The 26,536-nt window shown below is 50.9% G+C and overlaps 1 protein-coding gene across 1 annotated transcript; it reads left to right on the top strand.

Annotated features, from left to right (window-relative positions):
• The first annotated feature begins 463 nt into the window (after positions 1-463).
• PPM1G (protein phosphatase, Mg2+/Mn2+ dependent 1G) lies at positions 464-25,494 on the top strand. Its single transcript, XM_054195610.1, has 10 exons — positions 464-708; positions 6,213-6,282; positions 16,796-16,881; positions 18,779-18,911; positions 20,265-20,734; positions 21,170-21,307; positions 22,116-22,350; positions 23,813-23,942; positions 24,258-24,360; positions 24,798-25,494. Exons 1-10 carry the CDS (start codon positions 589-591, stop codon positions 24,999-25,001), a joined length of 1,689 nt encoding a protein of 562 aa, XP_054051585.1. The 5' UTR covers positions 464-588; the 3' UTR covers positions 25,002-25,494.
• Positions 25,495-26,536: the final 1,042 nt, after the last annotated feature.

Below are 26,536 nucleotides of genomic sequence, written 5' to 3'. Positions count from 1 at the left end.
GCCCGGCGGCTCCGGGCGCCAGCCCTGGGGCCCGGCGTGGCGGGGCCGCCGCCCCGCCACGGGTAGGCGGGGGTACCGCCAGTCCTGAGTCCCCTGTTCCTCTTCCCCAACACACGATGGGCGCGCTCCAAGCGTGGCTGCCTGGGGCCGCCTCCGTCTCCCCGGCCGGCAGGGCCAGCTGGCCCACCTAGGGCAGCTCGCAGCCAGAGGTGGGCAGCGCCGGGCCGGGCCCGAGCACTGCTGACACGGGGATGGAGGGAGCAGCGGCCGATCCCCACGGGCCCGGGTCCGCCTGTCGGAATGCGCTCCCGGCCCCTGGTGCCGCGCTAGCCGCCGCGCGTCTCTATGGTAGGCGCTTCCGGCCCATGTGCGGCAGCCGCGCGGGCAGAGCGCCGTCCCCCCGCGGCGACGCTCTAGCCCGCGCTTCCGGCCGCGCGACTTCCGCTCGGCGGCTCCTCGGTGGGAGGTTCTGCCGCCTCGCCGGGCCGTTCGCGCCGCCGCCCGCTCCGCTCCCTTCCCGCCGCCGCCCCTCCGCCCAGCGCCGCCGCGCCGCGAGCCGGGTCCGCCGGCGGAGGCCGCCGCGGCGCCATGGGCGCCTACCTGTCGCAGCCCAACACGGTGAAGAGCTCGGGGGACGGGGCCGGGCTCGGGCCGCGCCCGCTCCACTTCGGCTTCAGCGCCATGCAGGGCTGGCGCGTCTCCATGGAGGTGAGCGGGGCACGGTGGGGCGGCTCCCTTCTCCCCCCGCCCTTTCCCGCTGTCCCTGCCGGCGCCCAGCGGAGGGACGGGGCGTGCGGGCGGTCCTCGCCGAGGCCGCGGTGCCCCCGCCGCCGGAGCGGGAGGGGCTGCCTGCCCCGGTGCTGCCGTGGCCTGGCCGGTGTCCCCTGGGCCGCCGCTTGCCCCAGCTGGCCCGCTCACCCGCCGGTGAGTCGCCCCCCGAGGCGAGGGGGCAGCGGTGCCTCGTCGGGGCCTCTCCGGGCATGCACAGCCCGGGAAACCGCGGCTGGGAACGAGATACTAAGGTTAAAAAGTGGCGGCAAGGACAGCGTAGTGCTTGGGGTGCATGAAAGCAAATGGAAAATCCTCGGCTGAAATCCCTGCTTTTTTTTCCAGGCAGAAACGAAGCATCAGTCTCTTTCTATTCTCTCTCTCCCTGTCCTTGTTTTTTTTCTAGGCAAATTTATTGGAGAAATTCTCAGTGATACCTGCAGTCTCCTGTAGCCAGGCCTGGCTTTACCATCCTGTTAGCTGGGCTTGTTATGTGGCAAATGAATTATCACAAGATGAATATCTGGGTGCAGGACACGGGTGTTTGCCCACGCTTCTCCCGGTGGGGAACTTTGCTGGAACTTCTTTGTAAAGCTGCTTATGTAAGGGTGATGTTGAGCTGCTGGGACTGCTCTGCCTGGCCAGCAGTCACTCCTTCTTTGAATTTATCACCCTCTGTGAGCACCATTAATGTGCAGGTTTATTTTCCCTTCCAGGCAGCCAGCAAAGAGGCTAAATTAGATAAATATTAATATTGGTCCCTGCAGTTCCCCCCCCGGGTACATCTTCTCTGAACACGGTAAAACAGCCTTCTTGTTTGTAGTTTGGAGACAGGGTCCCATTCAGGCTGACAGGGATTGATTTTTTGCAAATATAGTTTCATAAGCCATGCTCTCAGATACTTTACAGCTACTGAAAAGTTACAGCAGTCTCAATGGTGATAAAACTGCAACCAGGTGTTTCCTCCTTTCTGTGTGCATCAGAACTTTGTGAAACCATGGGCTCTGGTCTGCAGGGTAGAAGGGGCAGGAGAACTGATGCTTGTGCTCTTGAGACAGACTCAGAGTATGTGTGTGTTTAGCTGGCTGTGACTGAGGGTGTCGCAGCTTGTCCCTCCTGGTGACCTCTGGAGGGGTGAAATGGTGGCACAGAGACATTGCTGGAACATTGAGGTGATGCGCAGTATAATCTCTGCAAGGCGATTAGCTCGTGTGTAAGAGGCTGAATGCAGGTAGTGTTCTGGCATCCTTGGTGCACAGAGGCTGAAAGCATTTTAAAGAGGTGGGCTTGGGTGAGGGAAAGCAGAGAGCTGCCCCTATTTATAATGCTGATGGGCTAAAGTAGTCCTCCCACAGGTGGGACATTGGCTCATAATTTCACTTATTTGAGGTCTGTTCTTGCTGTTGTTGACCTTTATGGACATTGGGTGAGGCCCAGAGCTTGCAGCTGTGTTTTCTGCACTAGCTTATCTCCCTGTTGGCAGAAACAATGCTGAGGCCATTGGTGTGGACGTGTTTTAGCTGTGTTATCACAAGAAATGAGAAGACAGCAGGAGCGCTTCTGTTACAGGTTGAACCTGCTGGAAATTCTTTCTAAGTCTGTGATGGGAGAGAGATCACCACGACACATGTATTGTTTGACATACAGCTGAGCAGAAGTTCTTCTGCATTCCCCACTTGCATGGGGAAGTGGTGTTCTCCAGGGCTCGGTGTTGGGGCCGGTTCTGTTTAATATCTTTATCAACGGCCTGGATCGAGTCAGGGAATCGAGGGGATTGAGTGCACCCTCAGTAAGTTGGTGCAGGAGTGTTGATCTGCTGGAGGGTGTAGAGAGGGGGGGGGGTCAGTCTCTTCTCCCAAGGAACAGGCCATGGCACAAGAGGAAATGGCCTCAAGTTGCGCCAGGGGAGGTTTAGGATGGATATTGGGAACAATTTCTTCCTGGAAAGGGTTGTGAAGCATTGGAAGAGGCTGCCCAGGGCAGTGGTGGAGTCGCCATCCCTGGAGGGATTGAAAAGCCGGGCAGACGTGGTGCCGAGGGGCGTGGGGTAGTGGTAACTTGACAGTGCTGGGTTAATGGTTGGGCTCGATGATCTTAAAAGTCTTTTCCAACCAAAACAATTCTGTGAATCTGTTTTCTTGCATTCCAGTGCTATGTGTTCCTCTCTGTGTCTCGTCTTGTGTTTTTACCTTTTCTTCATGTTTAGTTGTACTTTTGCTCCTCTGCAAGGCTTGGAGAAAGTTCTGAGCAAATGTTTAGGCTTTAGTTATGGATTATGTTAGTGAAGCCAGTCAGAGTGTGTGCAAGTGGTAGGACACAGGCTTTTTTGGGTAGCAGAAATTTGTGTAAAAGAGTGGTCTGTTGTCTTTAACTTACGTTTTAGGAGCCCCCAAGTGAGGTAGGTGTGCAGGGGCCTTAAGAAATACTACAATAAAAATCCATTCTTAGTCCAGAGGAGTTGCTTTGTGTATATGGCAGTGTTTTGGGCAGATGAGTGACTCAAAGGATACGGATACCAAAAAATAGTGTTAGGTACTACGAGCAAATAAGAAAAGAGAAAAAGCTGAAGACGGCTTTATGGTACAGAGAGGAGTGCTCTGGGATACAGTGAAAGGTGCAGGAGGCATTTTGGAGGTGGATGGTTGGTATCTCTGAGCTCTAGTGCTCTTCTGACTCCGTCTCCAAGATGAGACACCAACAACCCCTGTGCAGCTTCATTTCATCCTGGGCTCAGAAAAAAGTCCTTGTTTGGGTGGGTTCAAAATATGGATATTTGTCAAATTAATTCTCAGTTTTAACTTGTTTGCTAATTTCAACTGAATTTGGTGTTTCACCAAATTTCAAGCATACTCATTTTCAGTACTGCTGTAGCAACCACTGAGGTAGCTGGGGGAGTCCTAGAATCGTGCCGCCCTTGAGGGGAAGCCTTGATAGCAGAAAGCTGGTATGGAGGGGGTTGCTGGCATCCAGGCTTCGTGAGCTCTTGCTCGATCTGAAGAGGATGAGATCCTGGTTACTTGGAGGACAATGGCTGCAGACAGCTTACCAGCTCTACTTGTAGCTGACAGCCCCTTCTCCTGGCAGCACAGGGTGGTCTTGGTGGTCAGTTGGGTGCTCTCTGGGCTGCTCTCAGTGTTGAAAATGCCAGGGACTGGTGTGCAGCCCGGCTGGTGGAACCACCAGCACTCGAGCTCAGAGCAGCATAGGACAAGCCCTGTGTGTGGCATGGAGCTGAGCCCTGTCCTGCCAACGTGACTGCAGTGAGGACGAGTTGCGGTCGGTGCTCTACAAATGGAGAAAAGAGACTCTTTTGGCTGCCAATATTGGGTTTCCTCCCCAGCAGCATTTGCATTACTTGCTCTAATTAAACTGCTCTTTAGTCACCTGGGACTTATCCCAGTTACTTTGTTGTGGTTTTGCCGTCTCGCTAAATTCTGTAAATGCTCTGAAAAGTGAGCATAAAAATGTTGACTTTTTGCTTATTCTTATTTTCATTTACTATCTGCAGTGAACTCTTTGGTTAAATTGCCAACATTATAATTCAGAATCATTTTTTTCATTTTGAACTAAGTTTGTAATTGGTATGTTCAGATATTGTTTTCATCACGGTGTCAGGAGTTTTGTTGGACTAAGTGCTGCATAAACCCAGAACCTCTCTTTTTCTGTTTTTGATAGAAATTGCACAGCAATGTAGTTCTCTTCTTATAAGATTGTAGGACTTCCGAGGGTGAAAAGCTCTTATCCAAGGAGTCCTACAATAAAAAAGTAAAGGAGCTCAACAGTTGCTTGGCTGAGCAGCAAATGTAGCTCTGTGTGTATATAGAAATTTTGGGTTATGGCTGGCAATATGGACACATGCAAATCTTGGACCCAGCTATCTTGAAGTAAGCACAGGGTTTTGGGGCAACTGTAGCACATTTAACTTTGAGGGGATGAACTTGAACCACAGCAAAGAGACTAGATCACATTTTTTAGAATATCCCATGATTGCTCTTGAACAAAAGCACATGGGGTGTAGTCAGGCTGTAATTTGGTAGGTTAGGGCTTGAACTTTAAGGAAAGTTACATTAGTTGGGCAGGGGAAGGGTTTAAGAGCAGATTCAGTCCATCCATCGGTTCTAGGCTTTGCACTGGAATAGCTGAGTTGGGTTTGGTTACCCATAGGCTGATAGAGGCCAGGCGTTTGGGTGTAAAATCCAGTGGTGCCTTCTTCAAAGTCTGCTGTTCCTGTGAGACCTTGCGGAGAGAAGGGTTGCTCAGTGTATATAGCTTATATGTTGTTGATCTTTGTAGTTTGGGAGCACGCACAGGGAAAGGCTGGAGGCAGTTTGATATTTCCGCCCAAAATGCCCCAGGACACACCATCCCTCCAGTTTGTCCCCGGAGATTCTCAGAGTTTCTGGACAGTTGACAGAACCAAGACATATGTCTTACCTTAGGAAGTGATACCTGGGCTTGTACTTTGGTTTTTGCACTGTTAGGTGACTAGTTGCTTGCTTGTCCTTTGCTTCACTGCTTAAGAGGCCCTCGAGAGGCCAGCCTTTGTGACTTGCTTGTCAGGTAGCCATGCCTGAGGCAAGCAGTGCCTTCATGGAGCATCCTACGTGGCAAGAAGAGCAGGAAGGAGCCTTTGTCCCAAGAGAAGGTTGGTTGTTCTCACTGGATATGGTAGTCCTGTGTCCTGCAGGGCTGCCTTTCATCGGGCTGTTGGGATAGACAATTGCTGTTGCCTGCAACCATATTCACCAGGACAAGCAAAGGCAAACCCTCATGGTTGAAGGCATGAGGTCAGGAGGCTCCATATTTGACCTTTTGGCTTCATCATCAGGGCATCACAGTGGCTTTTCAGTTTGCGTGACTCTTGTTTGGCAAGAACTGGGGAAGAGAGCATCTGTGGGAATGGCCAGACTCCATAGGTGACCCTCAGCTAGTTGCGCTTGTCTGTGTGGGGGAAGTTGCCAGTGTACCAGTATAACTTGTATTTCTGTAGTTACACTCGGCTAGACGGCCCACAGCATTACAGCAGTTTGTACACTGCAGCACAGCTTGCTGCCTCGTGTTCGCTAAGGACCGTGAGCTGCTACGGTAACGCAGGCATTACAAGTGAGCAGAGGGATTTGATTGTGGCTTGAGCTTGGGCATATCTAGAGGATATGTACTGAGGATCTGAAGGGGTTTCCAGTACGACCTCATGGTGACAAGGATGTGTTACTGCTCTAGCACAGAGCACCATAACATTAAAGATCCGTGCCCTGTTTTTGAAGAAGGGTGCGCACCAGGTAAGCTTTCAAGCATGAGAGGAGGCTTTCTTACTGTTCTTGCTCTCTCTCCAGATTGGAGAATCCCCGTGTCAGTGCTCATGGCCTCCCTGCTCCTTTCTCCCACTTCTCTGCAAGGTCTAGTGCTATCCACATCATTGCAGACTTCTGCTCTCTCTCTTTCAGGATGCGCACAACTGCATACCCGAGCTGGACAGTGAAACAGCCATGTTCTCAGTCTACGATGGACACGGAGGTAACTGCATCCCGTTCTCTCCTGAGTCCTTCGGTGTGCCTCCTCCAGGCTGCTCAGGGGCTGCTGGGGCAACCATCTGTCTGTCGTTAGAAATCGTACTTCTCGGGAAGCAATTTCTTTGATAGCTATCATTGAAATTTTCTTAGGGTTTCTAGAAGGAAGGTCTTGGGTTGATACAAAATTGAAATGGGATTTGCATCCCATCTTCTAAAACTTTTAAGAATGACTTTTTTTTTTTTTGGTGGGCAAGCTGGACAAATAGTCACAGAAGAGTGGCAGTAAGAAAAACTGCATGAGATTGGACTGAAGGTCTGACTTTAGTCAGTATATTCTGGTGGTTGCCAGTACTGGTTGCCCCAGGAAAGAGTGGAGGAAACAGACCAGGCAGATCCATTCCCTGACACCTTCCCAGTTGCCATTCCCCGCTTAAGGGCTCCTTGAGCTACAGGTTGTGGCCATTCGATCTTATAGACACACTCGAGTCTTCTTGACGCCTTCATGGATTTGTTTAATTGCATTTTAAAACCATGTTTATATGTTTGGTAATTATTTGCTTAGGATGTTTTATATAGAACTTAATTTATTATTTGAAAAAAATACTTCGATCTAAATGTGCTGCCTGATAATTTCACTCAGTATCCCAACACTTATGAGAAATCAGTGAATAATCACTCCGTTAGCACTTTTCACTTCCATAATTTTGGATTCTATGTCCTTTCTTGCAGTCAGAAGAGTCCTAGACTTGTCTCTGGTCATGCAGCCGAATGTGTACTGTTAAATTAGGGCAGGACCCATTTTCTGTCCCTGAGGTCAGTTGGCGCAGTCCGGCCACATTGATGCCGTTAAGCTCTTAGCGTTTAGCACAGTGTGCCTGCATCCAAACTGGCTGTTGGTCCCTGCTTCCTACTAGATCCTGAACTGTGTCCAGAATTTATGGGAGGCTAACTAGCTTATGCCAAAATCACACCGAGGATCATTCTAGTAATTTTTAGCGTAGGTGATGAAATGCCTGGGCTGTGGAACTCATTAAGCTACTGCTGTTGGACGCATCCATGGATTCCAGACATTATATTGTACCACAACTCTGATTATATATGTCCTTTTGTTTGGACATGGTCCAGTTCTGCAGCATGCTTTTAGTTAAACTGACTAGAGCTGCCTATAGCTTTCAAGTTACAGATATAACATGAATTTATTGTGATGTGTTTCCTGCTTTGTTCTCAGTTTCTTTCATAACAATTCCTAACATGTTAACTGTTTTGGTACAAATAAACTGTTATCTGACATTTTTAGAACTCTGTCCCCGATTTCTTCCAGATCTTTCCTAAGTGGTATTAGGTGGGTTTGAGTCCATCCAATATGCATATGGAGGCTGGTTGTCTTTTCTGTTTTTCATGTTCTTGTCTTTGTCAGTGAGGAATTTCATCTGCCAATGTAACGTAAAAGTGCAAGATCCTGGTGTTAAATTTTGCAGATTATTTTAGTTTTGATCATCCCAAATGATCCATCGCTTCTTTACTGACCTATTTTTCAGATTATTTATGTAAATATTGGACAACATAAGTCTTCAAGGAGCTCTCCCAGTGGCCATCCTCCATTTTTAAAACTGTCTGCTTCTATCAAACCTTACTTCTTTTCCCACGGCAGCTTAATATATAAAGCATTTGATGATTTATTTGAAAGCTTTTTGAAAATCTATATGGAGTATATCAACTACACTGCCTATTTCCTCCTGCTCATTGACTCTTTGAAAAAACGTTGACCAGTTTGTGACATTCTCTGCTGTATATTTAACCCCTGCCCATTCTACCATATGTATCCATGTATCTGCTAATTCTCTTTATTACAATCTCTACAGTTTGCCGTGTTCACATACCGGATATGCTGGTCTTTAGTGTTGTGAATCCAGTTTCCACCACTCTGAGGCTTTTTAGTTTATTTTTTGGTACCGTCTGCATGCCTTTCGTTTCTCTGATAGTGGAGCAGATTCAAGTGGAAGGTTACATACTATAGTTCATAATTTCTTGCTTTCCTTTAGAACTGAGTTATCGAATTCTACCAATTTGTAAATGTGAGTTTAAGACCTTTTTTTGCAATAGTCCTTATTAAACAGGTCAGCCTGGGTAGGTAGCTCATTAGTAGCTGCTCTTAAAAAGATATAGTCTTCATTTGAAGCATTTAGATTAAATCTTTTGATGAACTTCATCTTGGAGTGTGCAGAGACCTGAGTGGAGCAATTGCTGATATCCTGAAGATTATCTTTGAGAACATCGGGGTGATGGGTTGGTTTTGAAAGGCAGAGAAGGACAAAGGAAAAAGGATATAGGGGTTTAGCAACTATTCAACTTAATATTATTTCTTGCAGAAATTCAGAAACCATTTGTAAGCATCTAGCAGATAAGAAGATAAGTAGCACCAAGCAAAAACTGGCCAAGAATGAAGAATATCAAACCAATCTATTCTTCTTTCAGATCAGCGTGTTAGTTTCTCAGCTAACAGGAAGGTGTATTTCATGTATTGGGTTTTAGAAAGACTTTGGGCACTTTTACGACATTCCCGTTAGTGTAAGACATGAAGTAATGTGTCTTGTTTTCTTTAAAATACAATAGGAAAGATGCAAAATAGACATCAAGGAAAGGCACTAATCAGAATGGCAAAGCACTGGTGTGATTTTCTAACTTGTGTCTTAGATTTCCAGTGGTTCAATCTCTACAGCTCTTCCTAGACAAACCTTTTCAGGTATAATTGAACCTGGCTCTGAAGGTCAACTTCTGCCTATCCCTACTTTTATATAATTGTATTGATGCATTAGTTCTTTACTTTGAAACAGTTCCTCAGGCCTGTCCCATGTAAAAGAAGTTTTTAGGCTGGGGAATCTCTCTAAGCTTTATTAGCTGCCAGTGCAAAGAATTAATTTAGCTTTTCTTTTATAGCTTGCTCATCTATCAAGTTTAAACTCTCCAGTAAGCTTCCTGCTCCAGGCAGGTTGGGAAAAGTTTTTATTATTGTATTCCTTGAAACAGGGGGGTGGTGGTTGTTGTGGTTTTGTTTTGGTTTGGTTTTTTTCTTCATATTTAGCTTTCTATTTCACTTACCAGTTTTTCTTTTACCTTTTCTCCCTGTGGACAAGACTTCCAGTTTTTGAAAGATGCTGCTGGTTTTTACATTCTAATAGCCTTCCCCAGTTGCCTGTTTACTTGCCCTGGCCTCCTTGCCCCCAGATCTTGGAGAATGATATATGGGTACCCTGCGCCTCCAGTATGGCGTTTCTGATCAACCTCTGTTGCTGTCTACCTGTGCTTTATCCTTTTAGCTGTTTAACGTGTCCTCATTGACACTCCACCTTCTCGGAGGTCAATGTTATCATAGTGAGGTTTTCTTTTTGCTCCTACCAGGGTGTTTAATTTGCATACAGCAAGTCCTGTTGTATTTTTTTTCCGGTTTGTACGCAGAGTAATGGATCTCTCTTGTCCTGTTCTTGGTCACCTTGCCTTCTGTTCTGCCTTAGCATTCTGCCTCCCTGTCGTGGGAGTTAATACTCTGTTTTTAAAATTTTTCTTTTTCTGTTTTGGCACAGTGTCTCAGTCCACAGGGATTCTGTAGTATCTGTTGTTAGCTAGTTTATTTGTTATTTGATGCTAAGCTTTCTCTATTTTATATTAGAATGGTGTGTATGTGTCTAAATACAGATCAAACCTTTGAGTGGGATCTACTTTCGGCCTTGTGAAGGTGAGATAGGATGGGGTTCTGCATGTGCATGCACTGGAAAAGATTTGATCTAGGAACCTGTGTCTCTGGAGGCCTTTTCCTTGGCTCGGATTCTGCCCTGAGGCTGCTGCGCGTTCTTGTCTTCACATGTTGGATTCAAGCCTGTGCTCCTGGAGATAGAGAGATCATATGGCAATGAGACTGCATGTACTCTGGAGCCAGCCTTGCCTGAAATATTGAAATAAATTGATCATCTGAATGTGACTCCTGCTTTTAAAACTGAATCAGGTGTAGGTTTTGGCAGTGGCATCTAGAAATGTGCTCTGAGACTTGACCTTTCCCATGTACGCTTTCACCTTTCTGCATGGGTCTTTCAGACATCAGAAAACTCCACATGCTCTTTTGCAAACAAAAACAGTCTCTTTTTATAAAAAGTACACACTCTGGAGAATCCTCCAGATATTTACTTTTTCACTGAATTCCGTGTTATGTGTTAAATATCTTACTTTAGCCTCCTGAAGACCTTCATGCTACTGCATCTGTGTTGCGTTATGCAGGAAACGCAGCTGAGGCTCTGGCATTACTTAGCTGGATGCCGCTCCTCTAGAAAACATTAATAAAATGATTCATGGAGGCTCTGAGAGTTTTATGGTGGGTTTCACACCGGAAACACGGAAGGTGTGATCCCGGATGCATTGTTGTTTGTGTGTTGTGGTTGTAGCTGAGTAATTGTATTCTCTGAGTGTTCACTGCCTGAAGGCTTTTGGAGTCCCCAGCAGCTGAAGGCACTCCCACCCATGGGTACCAGCGCCTGCTTTTATACCTCTGCTTCTCCTCTGTCCCGCTTCTCGGGGAAGTGTGAAGAAGTGGCAGTTGCATTTGGTGAGGTTTTCTTTTTCCCTTGCTCTCCTAAAACTGTTGGTGCCAGACCTCCCATTGCACTTTAAAATGCATTTTGGAGTGTGTAGAGCCTTGTCTGGAAGGTAAAAGCAACAGACTTCATTTCTCCCCTTTGGGAGATTGTCCTGTGGTCTTGCCCACCTTGGTGAGGGGAAGAGCCTGCAGGGCAGTTCTTCACTCTTACCGTGCTGTGCTGTGTTGTGCTCATGGACTCATCCTTCTCTTGCTTCAGCAAGTCCAGCTGTTAACCCAGCACTGCCAAGTTACCACTACCCCGTGTCCCTCAGCACCGCGTCTGCCTGTCTTTTCAATCCCTCCAGGGATGGCGACTCCACCACTGCCCTGGGCAACCTCTTCCAATGCTTCACAACCCTTTCCATGAGGAAATTGTTCCCAATATCCATCCTAAACCTCCCCTGGCGCAACTTGAGGCCATTTCCTCTTGTGCCATGGCCTGTTCCTTAGGAAAAGAGCCCAACCCCCCCTGACTACCCCCTCCTTTCAGGGAGCTGCAGAGAGCGAGAAGGTCTCCCCTCAGCATCTTCTTCTCCAGGCTGAACACCCCCAGCTCCCTCAGCCGCTCCTCATAGGACTTGTGCTCCAGACCCCTCACCAGCTCTGTTGGTGATAACGAATGGTAATAATGAATGCCCCCCATCTGTCTGCATGTCAAAGATGAGTTCCTTGAGCCAGTTCAGTTTCGCTGGCTGTTGTGGCAGCGATGTGCTCTGAGGTAGTTACTGACTCAGCTTGTAAAACCTGTTAGATGTCACTGGGACTGCAGTGCCAGCCGCTGGACCTGAGGTCCCTGAGCTGGGCCAACAGCTGCCTCCTGTGCACCAGAGGGACACATGCCTGTTACATCCGAGGACTCATTTTGATGGATTGTCTTCCGCAGACAGAGGGCTCCAAAGGAGAATCTTGTTCTTCTAGATGTTTTGGTTATAACCCTAAGTGAGCACCTTTGTGTCCTCTGAGCAAGGGAGACAGGGCACGGGCACTGCCAGCTGCGCTCACTGCCCTGCTTTGAGGTTGAGCGGCAGCCGAGGAAGAGGGAAGTCAGGGAGCCTGCAAAGGGTCCTCTGTGAAACTCCATCACTCTGCGGCACAAACGTCTGTTGAGAGGTCTGTGCTGGAGCTACGTGCGAAGCAGCAAAGGTCTCTTGTCTTCTGTGGCACCTACAAATTCTCTCACAGTAACTTCTCTTTGGGTAGCAACAGTCAGGCACGTTGGAGATTCACGGGTCACTATTTAATCTCAGCGTCCCTGTTTCAAAGAAATGGCTTGTTTAACTGCCAAGGCTTTTCATACTGGGGCTGGCTTCCCGCTCCTGTGGTGACAGAACGAGATCCTTCCCTATGGCGCTGCTTCGCACGGCGCTGCCAGACCCGTGGACAACATCTCCCTGCAGGCCGTGCCCCAACCCCACGTCCAGCCTCTCGCCAGGGAGGCACGAGTGCCGCAGAGCTGTCAGTGGATTTATATGATCATAGAATCGCAGAATGGTTTGGGTGGGAAGGGACCTTAAAGACCATCTAGTTCCAACCCCCTGCCACGGGCAGGGACGCCTCCCGCTAGACCAGGTGATCAAGCTACTTGTTGCTGTGAAGAAAATCCCTCGTTCCCTAGCTGTGGCAGAAAGATTCCAACGTTGGGTCATCCTTTCCATCTGGTGGGTGATCGGGTGTCCACGCTGGTATTATTAGATCTGTCAGCTGCTTCCAGGCAACGCGGAGTGGCTGCCGCCTCTGCAGACCCCGCCGGGCAGGGATGGGCCCTGCCGCTGCTCCCTTCTCCCCTCCTGGTCCCAGCAGGCCGCTGTGGCCGGGTCTCTCCTGCCACAGCAGCTGCCTGGTACGAGCGATGGGGGCTTCTACCTGCCCCGTTCCTGCTTCGTGCTTGTGCCAGACCGTCAGGGAAGCCTCTAAAGAGCTGCAAGGTGCAGCATGGCTGGCGTGCAGGTCACCCACCCGTGTCCCTGCCGTATGCTCCGGATGGTGCAGCTCAGTGCCCCACGGAGACTCAAAATGAGAGGAGGGAGAGGTGTCAGCGCCGTTGTGCTGCTCCAGATCGGGCTGGCAGGAATGACTGCAGGTTGGAAAAGAAGCTGGAGGAGATGGCAGCTGCCCCCTGTGGTGACCGGCAGTCATGTCAGCAGCCTCCTGGGCCTGTTCCTGATTTGGGATGAGATATTCCTGCAGTTTTCCTAGTCTTTCTTTTTCTTGGACTGCTGAGGCATGCTCAGTGCACCACCTTGCTTGCTGGTTGAGCCTTTACATGGGAGTGTGTCGCCATGGCATCTGGGTCTCGACCAGGGTGCCAGCCAAGTCCTGGAATCCTGGGAACAGCCCTGCCTGCGGTGGAGCCCTGCATCCAAACACTGGGAACAGCCCTGCCTGTGGTGGAGCCCTGTGTCTGGACAACGGGAACAGCCCTGCCCATGGCGGAGCCCTGTGTCTGGACACCGGGAACAGCCCTGCCCATGGCGGAGCCCCGTGTCCCTGCACCAAACCGCCCCGGTGTCTTTGGGCCAGGCTGGTCCACTCCATCCGTGTCGTACACACGAGGACATCACAGCTGCTGGTGTTCTCTGCAAGTTCAGGGCCACTGTTTTATGGCCTCCTAAGTTAACGCTCTAAGTAAAAGCAGCCTAAATAAAAGGATGCACATAGTGTGCTCCTGGACTCTGTTGCAGGACCATCTTACAGAGTGTTTGGATCCCCTGGGTCATTTTCTGACATGGCCCAGGACTCCGCACACATGTTCCTTGATGACCATACTTCTCCGAGCAGCCCCTGCTCACTCCCCCCAGCTCATCCAGTGATCTGGAGACTGTCATTATTCACTCTGTCTATAATTTTCTCATAGAAATTTTTTTTTATTTTGGCTCTTCGATAAAAACGTTACCATACCATCTGGAGACAGTCCTTCAAGACTGCATATAAACACATCTTCCCCTGTGATTCTTTGTTCAGTTTCATCTCGTGACTGGTAGTTGGCAGTTCTTTAATCTATTTAGCAAGTGCCATCTTGAAAGTTTAACTTTTTAAGCAAAGTGATGACATATACATACATGTATATGTAAATTATATATAATATACAACTTATATACCTTACCTAAATCTGTTACATCACCATATTTAATCAGGCAAAATCATAGTATATTTAGGAGCAGATGTTGAGTTGGATTGGCGAGATCTGCTTCCGTAAGCCCATGTCAACGGACATTAATTGTCAGACCTCTTCATTTGAGATTCTCCAAGGGCCAACCAGTCTTTTGTTTTTCTGCCTGTTTTCTGTGATTGTCAGTTCACCTTGGTATTCATAGAATCATAGAACCATAGGGTTGGAAGGGACCCCTGGAGACCATCCCGTCCAACCCCCTGCCAGAGCACGGTCACCCAGAGCAGGTGGCACAGGAACGCGCCCAGGCGGGGTTGGAATGTCTCCAGAGACGGAGACTCCACCACCTCTCTGGGCAGCCTGTGCCAGGGTTCTGCCACCCTCACAGGAAAGAAGTTCCTCCTTGTCCTATGCTCAAGTTTGTGCCCATTACCTCTTGTCCTGTCTCCGGGCACCACTGAAAAGAGCCTGGCCCCATCCTCCTGACACCCATCCTTTCAGTATTTATAAGTGTTGATAAGGTCCCCCCTCAGCTGTCTTTTTTCCAGACTGAAGAGACCCAAATCTGTCAGCCTTTCTTCATAAGAGAGGTGTTCCAGTCCCCTCATCATCTTGGTAGCCCTTTGCTGTCCCCTCTCCAGCAGTTCCCTGTCCCTCTTGAACCGGGGAGCCCAGAACTGGACACAGTGCTCCAGATGTGGCCTCACCGAGGCAGAGTAGAGGGGGAGGATGACCTCCCTCCACCTGCTGGCCACACTCTTCTTGATGCCCCCTAGGATGCCATTGGCCTTCTTGGCCACAAGGGCACATTGCTGGCTCATGGTCATCCCGTTGTCCACCAGGACTCCTAGGTCTCTTTCCACCGAGCTGCTCTCCAGCAGGTCACCCCCAACCTGTCCTGGTGCAGGGGGTTATTCCTCCCCAGGTGCAGCACCCTACACTCGCCCTTGTTGAATTTCATAAGGTTCCTCTCTGCCCAACTCTCCAACCTGTCCAGGGCTCCCTGGATGGCGGCACAGCCTCCTGGTGTGTCAGCCACCCCCCCCAGCTTTGTGTCATCGGCAAACTCGCTGAGGGTGCACTCTGTCCCCTCATCCAGGTCACTGATGAATATATTGAAGAGGACTGGACCCAGTACTGACCCCTGGGGAGCACCACTCGTCACTGACCTCCAACGAGACTCTGTGCCCTTAATCACCACCCTCTGAGCTCTGTCTTTCAACCAGTCTAGCCACCTTACTGTCCATTCATCAAGCCCACTTTTCCTAAGCTTCCCTATGAGGATGCTGTGGGAGACCATGCTATGTTCCCTTTCAAGTTCTTATTAAAATGCTAGGGTCACTCCTATTTCTCTCTTAGATCACTTATTTTTCTGTGATCTTCCTTTTTTTTTTTTTTTTTTCCTCCCCTCTTCCTACCACTCCGCATTTTTAAGAGCACGGTCAGAACAGAGCTCAGTCTCTTTGTTGTCTAGAGCCGCAGTATTGAACTTTTTGCAGTGCTATTTTAACAGAAATGTTTTGCAAGGTTTCTGTTCTTTGTCAATGGCCACTTGATCCCTTCTCTGCAGGCACATTTGAAAAATCCCTTGTCTGCTGTTTCTTTCTTTCTCTCAAATCTCACCACCTTTTCGCTTCCCAGTGTGTTCCTCTGCCTCTCCCTTTGCTCAACTGACGGCTACCTGCTTCCCACCCTTCTCACGCTTCCCCCTCGATTGCCCTGCTCCCCGTTCCCTGATGGAGCTTTGCTCCCGTGTGCATTACTGCTCGTCCTGCAGGGCCTCTGCTCGGCTGAGGAACGGGAGGGAAGCTGGGATGTGCCAGCAGGGAAATCAAGTTTGTTTCTTAGTTTCTAGCTCTAATTTTTCTTTCTCGTGACCTGTGAGCCAGGTTGCTATGAGGTTCTTTGCCTCTCTCATAAAACCCTAAATTACTAGATTGATCTCTTGCAAGTCGCGCTATTCTTCCTGGTCCCCCTTGCCAGGATGAACTACAGAAGTTCACAGTCCTTCACTGTTTAATCTTCCTCTCTTCATAGCACCTTCATGATCACAAAGAATGTCTCTGGTGCTCTGTTGCATACTTGTATTAATTACTGAGCTGCTGGAGTGTTCAGCTGCTCTGGGAGTGGGTGCTTCGTGCGTGTTGTTGACTGTCGGTCCCAGTCATCCTCTCTGCTCTCAGCAGCCAGGTGTTCTGGCCACCTTTTGCTTGTGCTGTGCACACACACACCCCTTCCGTACCAAGATGACTGCTCTGACAATCAGGACCCCCATCTTTCTGAAAGGCTTAGCTCAAGGCCGTGGCATCATATTTTCGTTGGTCTAGAACACGCTCTAGAATACATAACGGTTTTTGTGCTGCTCATCATGTGTTGGTAACGCTCTGAGAAAGAGCTTACATTGACCAAAAGCTTCCCTTTTTCCCTGCTTGTTGTTTATACCTGCCTTTACACATGAAAATAGAGCTTCCTAGGTAGGATGGGCCTAAGCAGTTGACCTAAGTGCCAAAATGGGCCTAAGCTCCCTTTCAGGAAGCTTATAGCGTTGCCCAAACCTGATGGGTAAGAGCTCACTGAGGTTTGCCAGGGGTCACCAGCAAGTCCTGCTGTTCTGGAGACGCAGCCTGCCAGGAGGTTTGAGAGATCCCCGGCAGTCTGTTCCTGTGTGACTTTTCCGTGTCTGGGGTGCTTCTGGTTTGTGCCTCAGGAATTCAGTTGCTCAGGAGTGCGTTTTGCTTCTTGGAGGACCAGCGTCTCTAAATGGTTTCTGCTCTCTTTCAGGAGAAGAAGTTGCCCTGTACTGTGCCAAGTATCTCCCTGAGATAATCAAAGACCAGAAGGCCTACAAGGAAGGCAAATTGCAAAAGGTAAGAATCGAGCTCTGCCCTCGAACAAGTGAGCACCGATGCAGAGGAAAGCCCTTGTTTAGGGCTTTGGGTACCCAACACTTACGTGCCAGGCCCCGTCCCTCCAAGGTCTATCTGCCATGTCTTCCATTTTAATTTCCCTTCCTTGTTTCTAGGAGCGTACACCAGGTGTTGATTGTATTTTCAAAGATAAATATTATATTTTCCAGCTTTCTTTTTTTGCCTGTTTTTTTTTTTAATTTTCAGACTCATTCCAGTCAAAGCTGTGGGCTGGTTCTTTGAGTGATTTTGATGGGTTGTTTTTTGAGGGGTGGGGGTGGCTTTTGTCGGAGGTGGGAGGTTAGTTTGTGTCTTGCTTTCACCAAGCGATCCCTCTGCTGTAATCCTCCCTCACGGTACTAGTGCCTGGTCTGACACCGGGTGTCCCGTGGGTTCGTGCTGGGGTCTGTAGCATGTGGGTGGCGGGGAGGCAGCCCCTCCAGAGCTTCCATTTACATCTAGGCTGAGGAGAGCCTGCAAAGCAAACTTCAGTCAGGTTTTAGCTCTTGCTCTAGGCTGAAACACCCAAGTATCATGCTTTGCTGATCCCATGCTGGCTGTGTTTGCTGGCTGCAATCAGCCTGTCTGCTGAGTAGAGGAGCCTGCGTGCTGAGGCATTCCTCACAGTGGCTTTGAATGCTCTCCTGTCCCCAGCCCCCTGTGGGGTCCAGCAAGGCTTGTGACTCGGTGTCCCATAGATCCTCCTGGAGAAGCTGTGGAAGCGTGGGCCGGGTGAGCACAGTGAGGTCCATGGAAAACTGGCTGCGTGGCCAGGCCCAGAGCGGGGTGATCAGTGCCACAACGTCCAGTTGGAATCCAGTAACAACCAGTGTACCCCAGGGTTCAATACTGGGTCCAGTCTCCTTTAACATCTTCATTAACAATCTGGAGGACAGGGCAGGGCCTACCCTCAGTGAGTCTGTGGGTGACACCGGGCCGGGGGGAGCAGCCGTACCGCAGAGGGTCGAGCTGTTCTGTCCTGCAGAGGGGTCTGGATGGGCTGGAGAAATGGGGTGATGGGGACCCCGTGAAGTTCAGTGAGGGAAAGTGCAAAGCGCTGCCCTGGGGAGGAACAGCCCTGCAGCACCAGTACTTGCTGGGGGGCACCCGGTTGGAAAGCGGCTCAGCAGAAGAGGCCCCGGGGGTCCTGGTGGACATCAGGCTGACCATGACCCAGCAACGGGCCCTTGTGCACAGGAGGCAAAGGGCATCCTGGGCTGCTTCAGGCAAAGCATTGCCAGTCGAGGGAGGTGACAGTCCTTCCCCTCTGCTCAGCACTGCTGAGGCCACCCTGGAGTCCTGGGTCCAGTGCTCCAGCGAGGGGCCACCAAGATGCTGAAGCTATTGGAGCATCCCTCCTATGAGGAAAGGCTGAGGGGGCTGGGGCTGCTCAGCCTGGAGCCGAGAAGGCTCAGAGGGATTAAATCCATGTGTATAAATACGTGGAGAGGCCGTGCCAAGAGGACGGAGCCAGGCGCTTCCAGTGGTGCCCAGTGCCAGGAGCAGAGGCAACAGGCATAAAATGGACCACAGGAGGTTTCCTCTGAACATCAGGAGACACTTTTCCAGTGTGAGGGTGACTGAGCACTGGCACAGGTTGCCCAGGGAGGTGATGGAGTCTCCATCCTTGGAGCTATTCGTAAGTTGTGTGGACACGGTCCTGGGCAACTGGCTGTGGGTGTCCCTGCTGGAGCGTGGGGTTGTATCAGATGCACCCCAGAGGTTCCTGCCAGCCTCAGCCATTCTGCAATTCTGCGTGGTGTGGGTTCTGGAAGAGACTTGATTGCACAGGATGACACGCAGTATCCTGTAAGGAAAATGAAACTGTGCACACTCTCATGTCTGTGTTCATACGTAGGCCCTGGAAGATGCTTTCTTAGCCATAGATGCCAAGCTCACCACCGAAGAGGTGATTAAAGAGCTCTCTCAGATGGCTGGGCGACCCCAAGATGATGAAGATGAGAAGGAGAAAGTTGCTGATGAAGATGATGGTAAGTCAGATACCACTGGATAGGCAAGACTGACACTCCAGGACAGGGACTGAGAGCAGCTGGGCCAGGTCTCCTTTAGCAGAAGGCTTTCTGTCCAAATTTCTCCGTTAAATTTCAGCTGGAGTCAAACTGCCACCCCTCAGCACTGTTTATTGCTTTGGACTGGTGCTAGGAGAATTCTTTTGGTAGCTTAATTCTATGAATAACAAACCAGTCTGTCACAGTTTTCCGTAGGACCTCCTCCATGGGGTGCAGAGTTATAGGATGTGTCAGAAACCTCTGAGCTGGGAAGTGGGACAAGTTGTGAAGTGAAACAGTGTGATGTCCCTTGCTTTGCTCTCCCAGGCTGGTGGCAGATGCCAGCTGCAGATAAGACTGAAGAAGATTCTGGTCTCTTCAGCAATTCTTTTTCTCACAAAAGAAGCAAGTGTGCTTTTCCACCAGCAAGTAGTTGCCAGGCCATGAAGCCAGCTAGGAGGTGAATCCCGGGGTAGAATCCTGTGCTGCTTTCGGCTGAATATCTTGTGACGAGCCTTGAAGCAAATGTAAAGCAATACTGTCACCATGAACCCTGTGTGTTGGTCTGAAAATGATGAATTTGTTGGTCCTCATTCTCCAGCTGACAAAGTGTGTGGGTGGGTGGGTTTTTCTTCTTTCTGTCCTGTACTTTCAAGAGTATTTGGGATATGGATGTTTCTTTTCCTTTTGGGTTTAATTAACAAAGAAAATGGCAACCAAGGGGATGTCAGTAGGGAAACGGTGGTCATTGGCTCATAGTTTAGGGAAAGTCATCCTGTTTTCTGTCCTCTGTCCCACTTGGGAGACACTGCATTGACTGCCTCAAGCTATTCTGTTTGTGAGTGTCCAGACTACAGCCGGTTGGGATCCCCGTAGTGCTTAAGGCCCGCGGAGCAACCGCTGTAACAAAAACTTCTTCTTCCCGGTTGCAGTATTAAGGAACAAACCTGCACATGGAAGTGGTCTATCTGCTTCCCACACGGCTTCAGATGAGCCTGCAGTGACGAAATATGAGGCTTTTTACACTCCAACCTTACAGCTAATGTACACGCTCTGTGCCGCCTACCAGAGCCCACAGGCACCATGGTAGCTGGCGGGCTGCAGGCAACGGCTGTGGTTAGGAGCCTTTCTCCTGCCGTTTGCGTATTGTTCATCTGCAGTGCCTGGGAGCTGCGGGACGGTGCAGGTCTGGCTGCGTTTGTGCCTGATGGTGACCAGCCTGTTGAGCACTGCTGAAACCTGTCTGCAACAGCAACCTCCAGTTGCTGCTACGGTGATGTGTGCTGCTTTCTGACCCTCTTTGTCCTCATCCCCCCCTCCCCTTTCCGTTTTCAGTGGATAATGAGGAAGCTGCTCTTCTGCATGAAGAAGCTACAATGACCATCGAGGAGCTTCTCACACGTTATGGACAAAACTGCACCAAGAACCTCAAAAACAAGTCTTTAGCTCCAGCTGGGGAGAACGCTGCGGAGGGGACAGGCAAGCAGCATGATGGGGAGTCAAATATGAATGGAGAGGCTGACCCAGGGGAGCTTACCGACCACAAGGAGAGGAAGAATGGGAAGCCAGATGAAGAAATCACGGGTATTTCCTCCACCTCAGACAAAGCCAGCGCTGGAGGCAACAGTCCTGCTCTGCAGAAGCCTGAACTAGGCAAAGGTGACGAGGCCGTCACCTCTTCTACTGGGGAGGCCGGGCCCTCCTGCTCCTCTACGGGAAAGCCCCAGCGCACAACCAAATCCAAATTTTTTGAGGACAGTGAGGATGAGTCAGATGAGGTTGAGGAAGAGGAGGAAGACAGTGAGGTAGGAAACAGCACTGGGACAGAGTGGCCTTCTGGCTGGGCAGAATGCATTGCTTACTGTGGTACTTGAGCTACGAGCCTCTGGCTCATCCTAGGTGTGTCCTAGGAGTAGGGTTTTCAGGCTGATACTTTGAGACCATCTCGTGGGAGTGTCGGGGATTGTTTAGATAACCCTGAAGGAAACATACCCTCATCTGTGCAGCGGCCATAATGGGTAGCCCTCAGTCTTGCTGCATGCGCCATCCCTCCATTCACTGTGGTAGCTGAAACTAGCTGCTCTGATTGTAGGCATCAGGTGTGGGGGAAATGTACCAGGTCATCTCACTCTGCTGGGGCCAACTTATCATCTGTCCCCAGAACGGAGGGACCAGCTGTCTGGGGAGGGCAGTGCGAGTGGCCTGTGTTGACTCCTGGTGGTATCTCTCATTTCTTGTAGGAATGCAGTGAAGATGAGGATGGTTACAGTAGTGAAGAGGCAGAGAATGAAGATGATGAAGATGACACTGAAGAAGCAGAGGAGGATGAGGATGAAGAGGAGGAAATGTTGTTACCAGGCATGGAGGGGAAAGAGGAGGTGCACACCCTGTTCTTGTGTTCTGCAGCATAGTGTGGAGCCAAGGGCACCCGGGGGGGGACTCAGCAAGGAGTTATTTCCATTTAGATTGGGGTAAAACATCCTTTTTTTTTTTTCCTCCTGAAGCTGAACACAGCTGCTGACAGCCTGACTTTATGCAAAAGGCTGAGGGATAGGGCGTGAGCCTGGGCAGCAGCTTGAGATCAGAAGAGGCTGACCCACCTGCTGGGTTTGCTGGGCATAGAAACAGCGGTGGGGGTTGGTGTGGAATGAGAGTACGGGACAGCAGCAGGACTGCTCTGCGGGCGCTGCTGCTCCTGGGCAGAGCATTGCTCTTTGCCAGGCCAAGGCTGTGGCTTCTCAGCCCGTGGCAGTGCTGGCAGATGGGCCAAGGACCCAGGATGTCAGGAAAAGGGGATTACAGCTTCCAAGGGGCCAACCTTCTCGCTTTGGAGAGATGTCCTGGCTTGCAGTGGGGCTTCTGCTTGAGCTGGGCTGCAGCTGGAAGCAACACGTTAGAGCTGAGGGTGTAGCAGGACATGTTGAATGCTGGAGAGCCCTGAACCACTGATGCTTTGTGAAGCTGAAATGGAGGTATTGCTTGACCCTGCCTCCCAATGAACAGACTCCCGCTGTTTCATGCTTCCGTCGGGCTGTTCTCCATTGTTCTGTGCGTGCTTATGGGAAGAAGGGGTGAGATGCCACACCTCGGGGTTGGGGACACGGCTGGTGGCTAGTGCTCGTTCCCTTATTGACCTGATATGGAGCAAGAGAAAGGAGTCTCAGCAAAACCATTTCTCTCTTGCAGCCTGGCTCTGACAGTGGGACAACTGCTGTCGTGGCGCTGATCCGGGGCAAGCAGCTGATCGTGGCTAATGCTGGAGACTCTCGCTGCGTGGTGTCGGAAGGTGGCAAAGCTGTTGACATGTCGTATGACCACAAGCCGGAGGATGAGGTGGAGCTGGCCAGGATAAAGAATGCTGGTGGCAAGGTCACCATGGATGGGAGAGTGAACGGCGGTCTCAACCTCTCCAGGGCGATCGGTGAGCAAGACGCAGATGAATGCTGCCATGCCTGGCGGCAGGGTGCTGTGCTCAGGACACCCATGCTTCCAGCACTTGCCAGCCTCTAACCCTAAAGAATGGTTTTTAACTGCATGATGAGTAGAACCTATTCAATATTTCATGTGGTGAGATTACGGTCTAGTTAGAGAAAACAGCCGTGAAACTGTCAGACATCAGTGGAAAGCAACACCTAGCACCCATCAGGCTCCAGCGCAGGACGGTGTGTGAAGCCTCCGCGGCTGTTGTGCTAACAGCTGGGTTGTCAGAAACCACCTCGTATAAACTGTCTCAAAACCAGACGGATGACTTTTGAACAGGATTTTTTCCTGTTAGGAGGCTGTTGAAGGACCTTGGCGTGTTGCTTCCTGGGGACCTAACTTTATACCAGTTTGAGCTCATTTGGTCCTGAGCCAGCCTTGCCTTTTAATTGCACGAACTCCATCCCCCTTGCTGCAGTGCTTTTGGCAGCACCTGACTGCTGATAGTACTCCTCTTTTGGTCCCTTAATTGGAGTAATTAATGGCTCAGGAGAGTGGCCATGTCTATTAGCAGCCAAACGAGGTCTTGGCCCAGTCAATGGCCACAGTCTGAGCAGATGAGATGCTGGGAGGCATTAAGGAAAGGGTAGTGAATAACACTGCAAACATACTGTGAAGTACACAGAGAAGGGAAGGAAGTGTCAGCAGTGAAGGATGTGAGTGGAGAGAGAGTACTTGTGCAGAAAGACCAAAACCATTCAAATTATTATCCTAGGGTAAAGAGAGAAACACATTTAGGACAGAATCTAGGAGTCTGCTTATCTAGGGAGACACTGATGTTTCCACCTCCTATTTTGCGGTGGCCCTAGAAGTCCCTTCCTAGGATGTAATTCCGGATAAGCCGGCTAGTCAGAGCAGAGGATCAGTTTTCTCCAGTGAGCTTTGGCTACTGAGGGTTTGGGAAGACCTGAACCCAGCGGTGTGATGTGAACATCGCACTGAAATATCTGGTCCTGGACAGCCTAAGCTTCTGCAAAGTGAGCATCTAGTGTTATCATAGCAAAGCCAAGCTGGTGCTGGGGTGAGCTGCAGATCCTGCTCCAAGACATGGGATAGCTCATCTCAGGAACAGTCCTGTAGGATCTCAGATGCCATGTGCTGTTGGCCTGGTGTGGCCCCAGGAATTGCAAAAGTGGCACTGGGCTTGGGGTGAAAAGAGGCTGAACTGGCAAAGGCACCTCTTTCTCATTGTTTGGTAACAGCGTGTTGGGCTCGCCAAAGCTGATGCCTTGGACACGTGGCAGATCTCCCTGTCTGATGTGCCCACAGCCTGATCTCTGGTTGTGGGAGCACTGGCTCTGATTCTGCTGGCATTGCCCTTCGGCAGGGCAGTGTTTCTCACTGTTTGGGGGTAGGCAGCATCGCCCCGCCACAGCAACAACCGATCCTCCTCTCTGCTGCAGGTGATCACTTCTACAAGCGGAACAAGAATCTGCCTCCAGAAGAGCAGATGATCTCCGCCTTGCCTGACATCAAAGTGCTGACAATAAATGATGACCATGACTTCATGGTCATTGCCTGCGATGGAATCTGGTGAGTAGTGAGGGAGCATGGTGCCTCTTGGGCATCACTACTCTGGTCTTTCTCTGGAGATGGGCCTCAGGAAGCCCGAAGGCCCTGTGTGATAATCAGCCCTTCTTTCCCCACGTTCTCAGAGATTTAAGTTGGGCCCCTGAGGAGTTGTTCTCGGTGGGAGGGACATGAAGGTGTGCTGAGCTGTGAACCCTCCCGTTCCTCGCTGCCCACAGCTTTGTTCCCATCAGCTCCCTGCCACGGGGTGGCTCTCTCGGGACACTGTGGCATGACTGCTCCCTTCGCTTGCCTTTCTGACTGCTCCATTCTCCGCAGGAATGTGATGAGCAGCCAGGAAGTGGTGGATTTCATCCAGTCCAAGATCACCCAGAAGGATGAGAATGGAGTCCTGAGGCCGCTCTCCTCCATCGTAGAAGAGGTAAGGTCCAGAGCTGCCTCATCCCTTCAGTGTGCAGACTTCCTGCATCCCAGCTCGGTGCCTGACTGCCCTCCCTCACCATCAGACCGGTTTGTTCGGCTCTTGGCGTTATCTGGCAGCACTTGAGCTGCAGACGCTGGCTGCAACAGGAGCAGAGACACCTCTGAGTTGGGACGCGGTTCCTTTGGCACCCTCACCGGCGTTTCTGACCTCTAGGTTGCTGTCAAGTCGAAGGAGTTTCTGCTTTCAGAAGGCCAGGGTGGCTGAGGCTGTGTCCCTCGTCTGGTTGTGAACAGCGTTAGGGCCCAGCCCGTGCTGTCCTGGCCTGGCAGCCCCTCAGCCGCCATCCCCTGCTAGAGCGAGCCCCGTGTGCCAGGGTGTTCAAAGCGCTGTCTGATCTCTGCTAACCCCTACGGTCCTCTCCTCTCCCTCCTCAGCTGCTGGATCAGTGCTTGGCTCCAGACACCTCAGGGGATGGCACCGGCTGCGACAACATGACCTGCATCATTATCAGTTTCAAACCCCGTAACACACACCCACCTGCCGAAAGTGGGAAGCGGAAACTGGAGGACGTGGCAGCGCCGGCAGCACCAGCGGAAGAGAATGGCAGCGACAACAACAAGAAGGCCAAGCTGGAATAGCGGGCCTCGCACGGGGACTTTGCTGTGCGCTCACCAGACTCTCGTTTCTTAAACATGCTGAACTCAAGACTCCAAAGTCTTGTCATTTTTTTAGCCTTAGCAGAGGCCTTGTTTGTCCGTGTCCTGGTCGGGGGGTGGGGGGCGGGTCTGGTTAGCGAGGGCATGTCGCACTCTTCATCTGTAACCATTCCAAAGAGGGAGCCGAGGGCAGAGCCACCGCAGCCGGCAGCCTGCGAGCACAGAGCCCCCTGGTTAGAAGGAGGATGTCCCCCCATCGTCTCCATGTGGTTGTTGCCATTTCTGTGCCTGTGAATTTCTGTTCAGAGGGAAGAACTTTTTTCACTGTTGAGGTTTTTTTAATCTGCACCCGATTATTTAAGGCCCTTTCTGTTTTTATTTGTGAAACAATCTGGCTGTGGTGCTGCTGCCACACCTCGTTCTGTTGTACACTTTCAATCAATACTTTTTTCAAACTAAAAGGCCAGAAAACATAGCTGTACTTTTGGTCCTTGGTTCTTTGCCGGAGGTGGGAGGTGAGGAAGGTGGGGTGGGGAGGAGAATGTCAGTCCCTGGTGTCTTGGGGCGCTGCAGGGGATGCGTCTGCCGCTCACGAGAAGCAGCTGAATTCTGCCGTGTGGTCGCAGGGCACCGGCGCCTGCCGCCTCCCCGTTCCCCCGGGGTGGCTCGGCTGAGGACGGGCTGTTGCACCCAGAGCAGGAGACACATCTCTGGGGACAGTTTGTCTGTGAAGGGCCAGGGGTGCCGGTCACCCCCCTGAGATGACTTGCCTGCTGCACCCCATCTGTCTGCGTGCTCTCTTCAAGGTGTGAGAAGAGGCGGCTGCTGCCTGCTGTGCTGGATGGTGTAAAGCTCGTTCGACCTGTCAGCGCTGCAGCTCCCCCTCAGGAGTGAACTCCCTGGGCTATGGAAAGGTCGGACGTCCCCGCCTTTGCCTTCTGCTGGGCGCGGTGGGGAGCACGGTGAAGCAGGGATGAGGTTTGCTGGCCACTCACCTGATGAACCTCCTCCAACTGCCCTGGGGTTCCTGTGTCTCAGGGGAGAGCCCTTGGCACTGCAAGTCTTCCCTCTTCCAGGATGAACGCCACCCTCCTGGTCCTGGGCTCTTTGTCTGAGCCCCTGCAGTTCAGTCGGCCCCACCAGCCCGGATGGTGCGTCTCGTGTCATCTTTGAGCCCCTGCCCCGGTGGCCCTGAGCTTGAGCCCCTCCGTCCAGCGTCTCTGCAGTGACGTGTCCAGACCTGAACAGGTTTGGTCCCCGGATCAGCTGGGCTGGGGTCCCATGGCCCTGCTCCGGGCTGGGGGTTCAGAACCACGAACAGGCCAGTGCTGCAGCTGGAATTGCTGCTTGGGCCATTTCTGCGCTCAGGGACCTTCTGGATGAGCTGGTGCATTCCCTGGATTGGTGCTGCCCGAGTAAAGCATGAAAGGAGAGGAATTTTTCCTTTGCAAAAGTGGGCTGCTTCTCAGCACCTTTCATTTGCTGCTGGATGGGTTTGTCTCAGGACTGCGCTGGCT

The sequence above is a fragment of the Rissa tridactyla genome, chromosome 3, assembly GCF_028500815.1.
Source record: "Rissa tridactyla isolate bRisTri1 chromosome 3, bRisTri1.patW.cur.20221130, whole genome shotgun sequence".
NCBI lineage: Eukaryota > Metazoa > Chordata > Aves > Charadriiformes > Laridae > Rissa > Rissa tridactyla.
The sequence above is the reverse complement of the archived record's forward strand: the minus strand, read 5'-3'. Positions and strand labels throughout refer to the sequence as shown.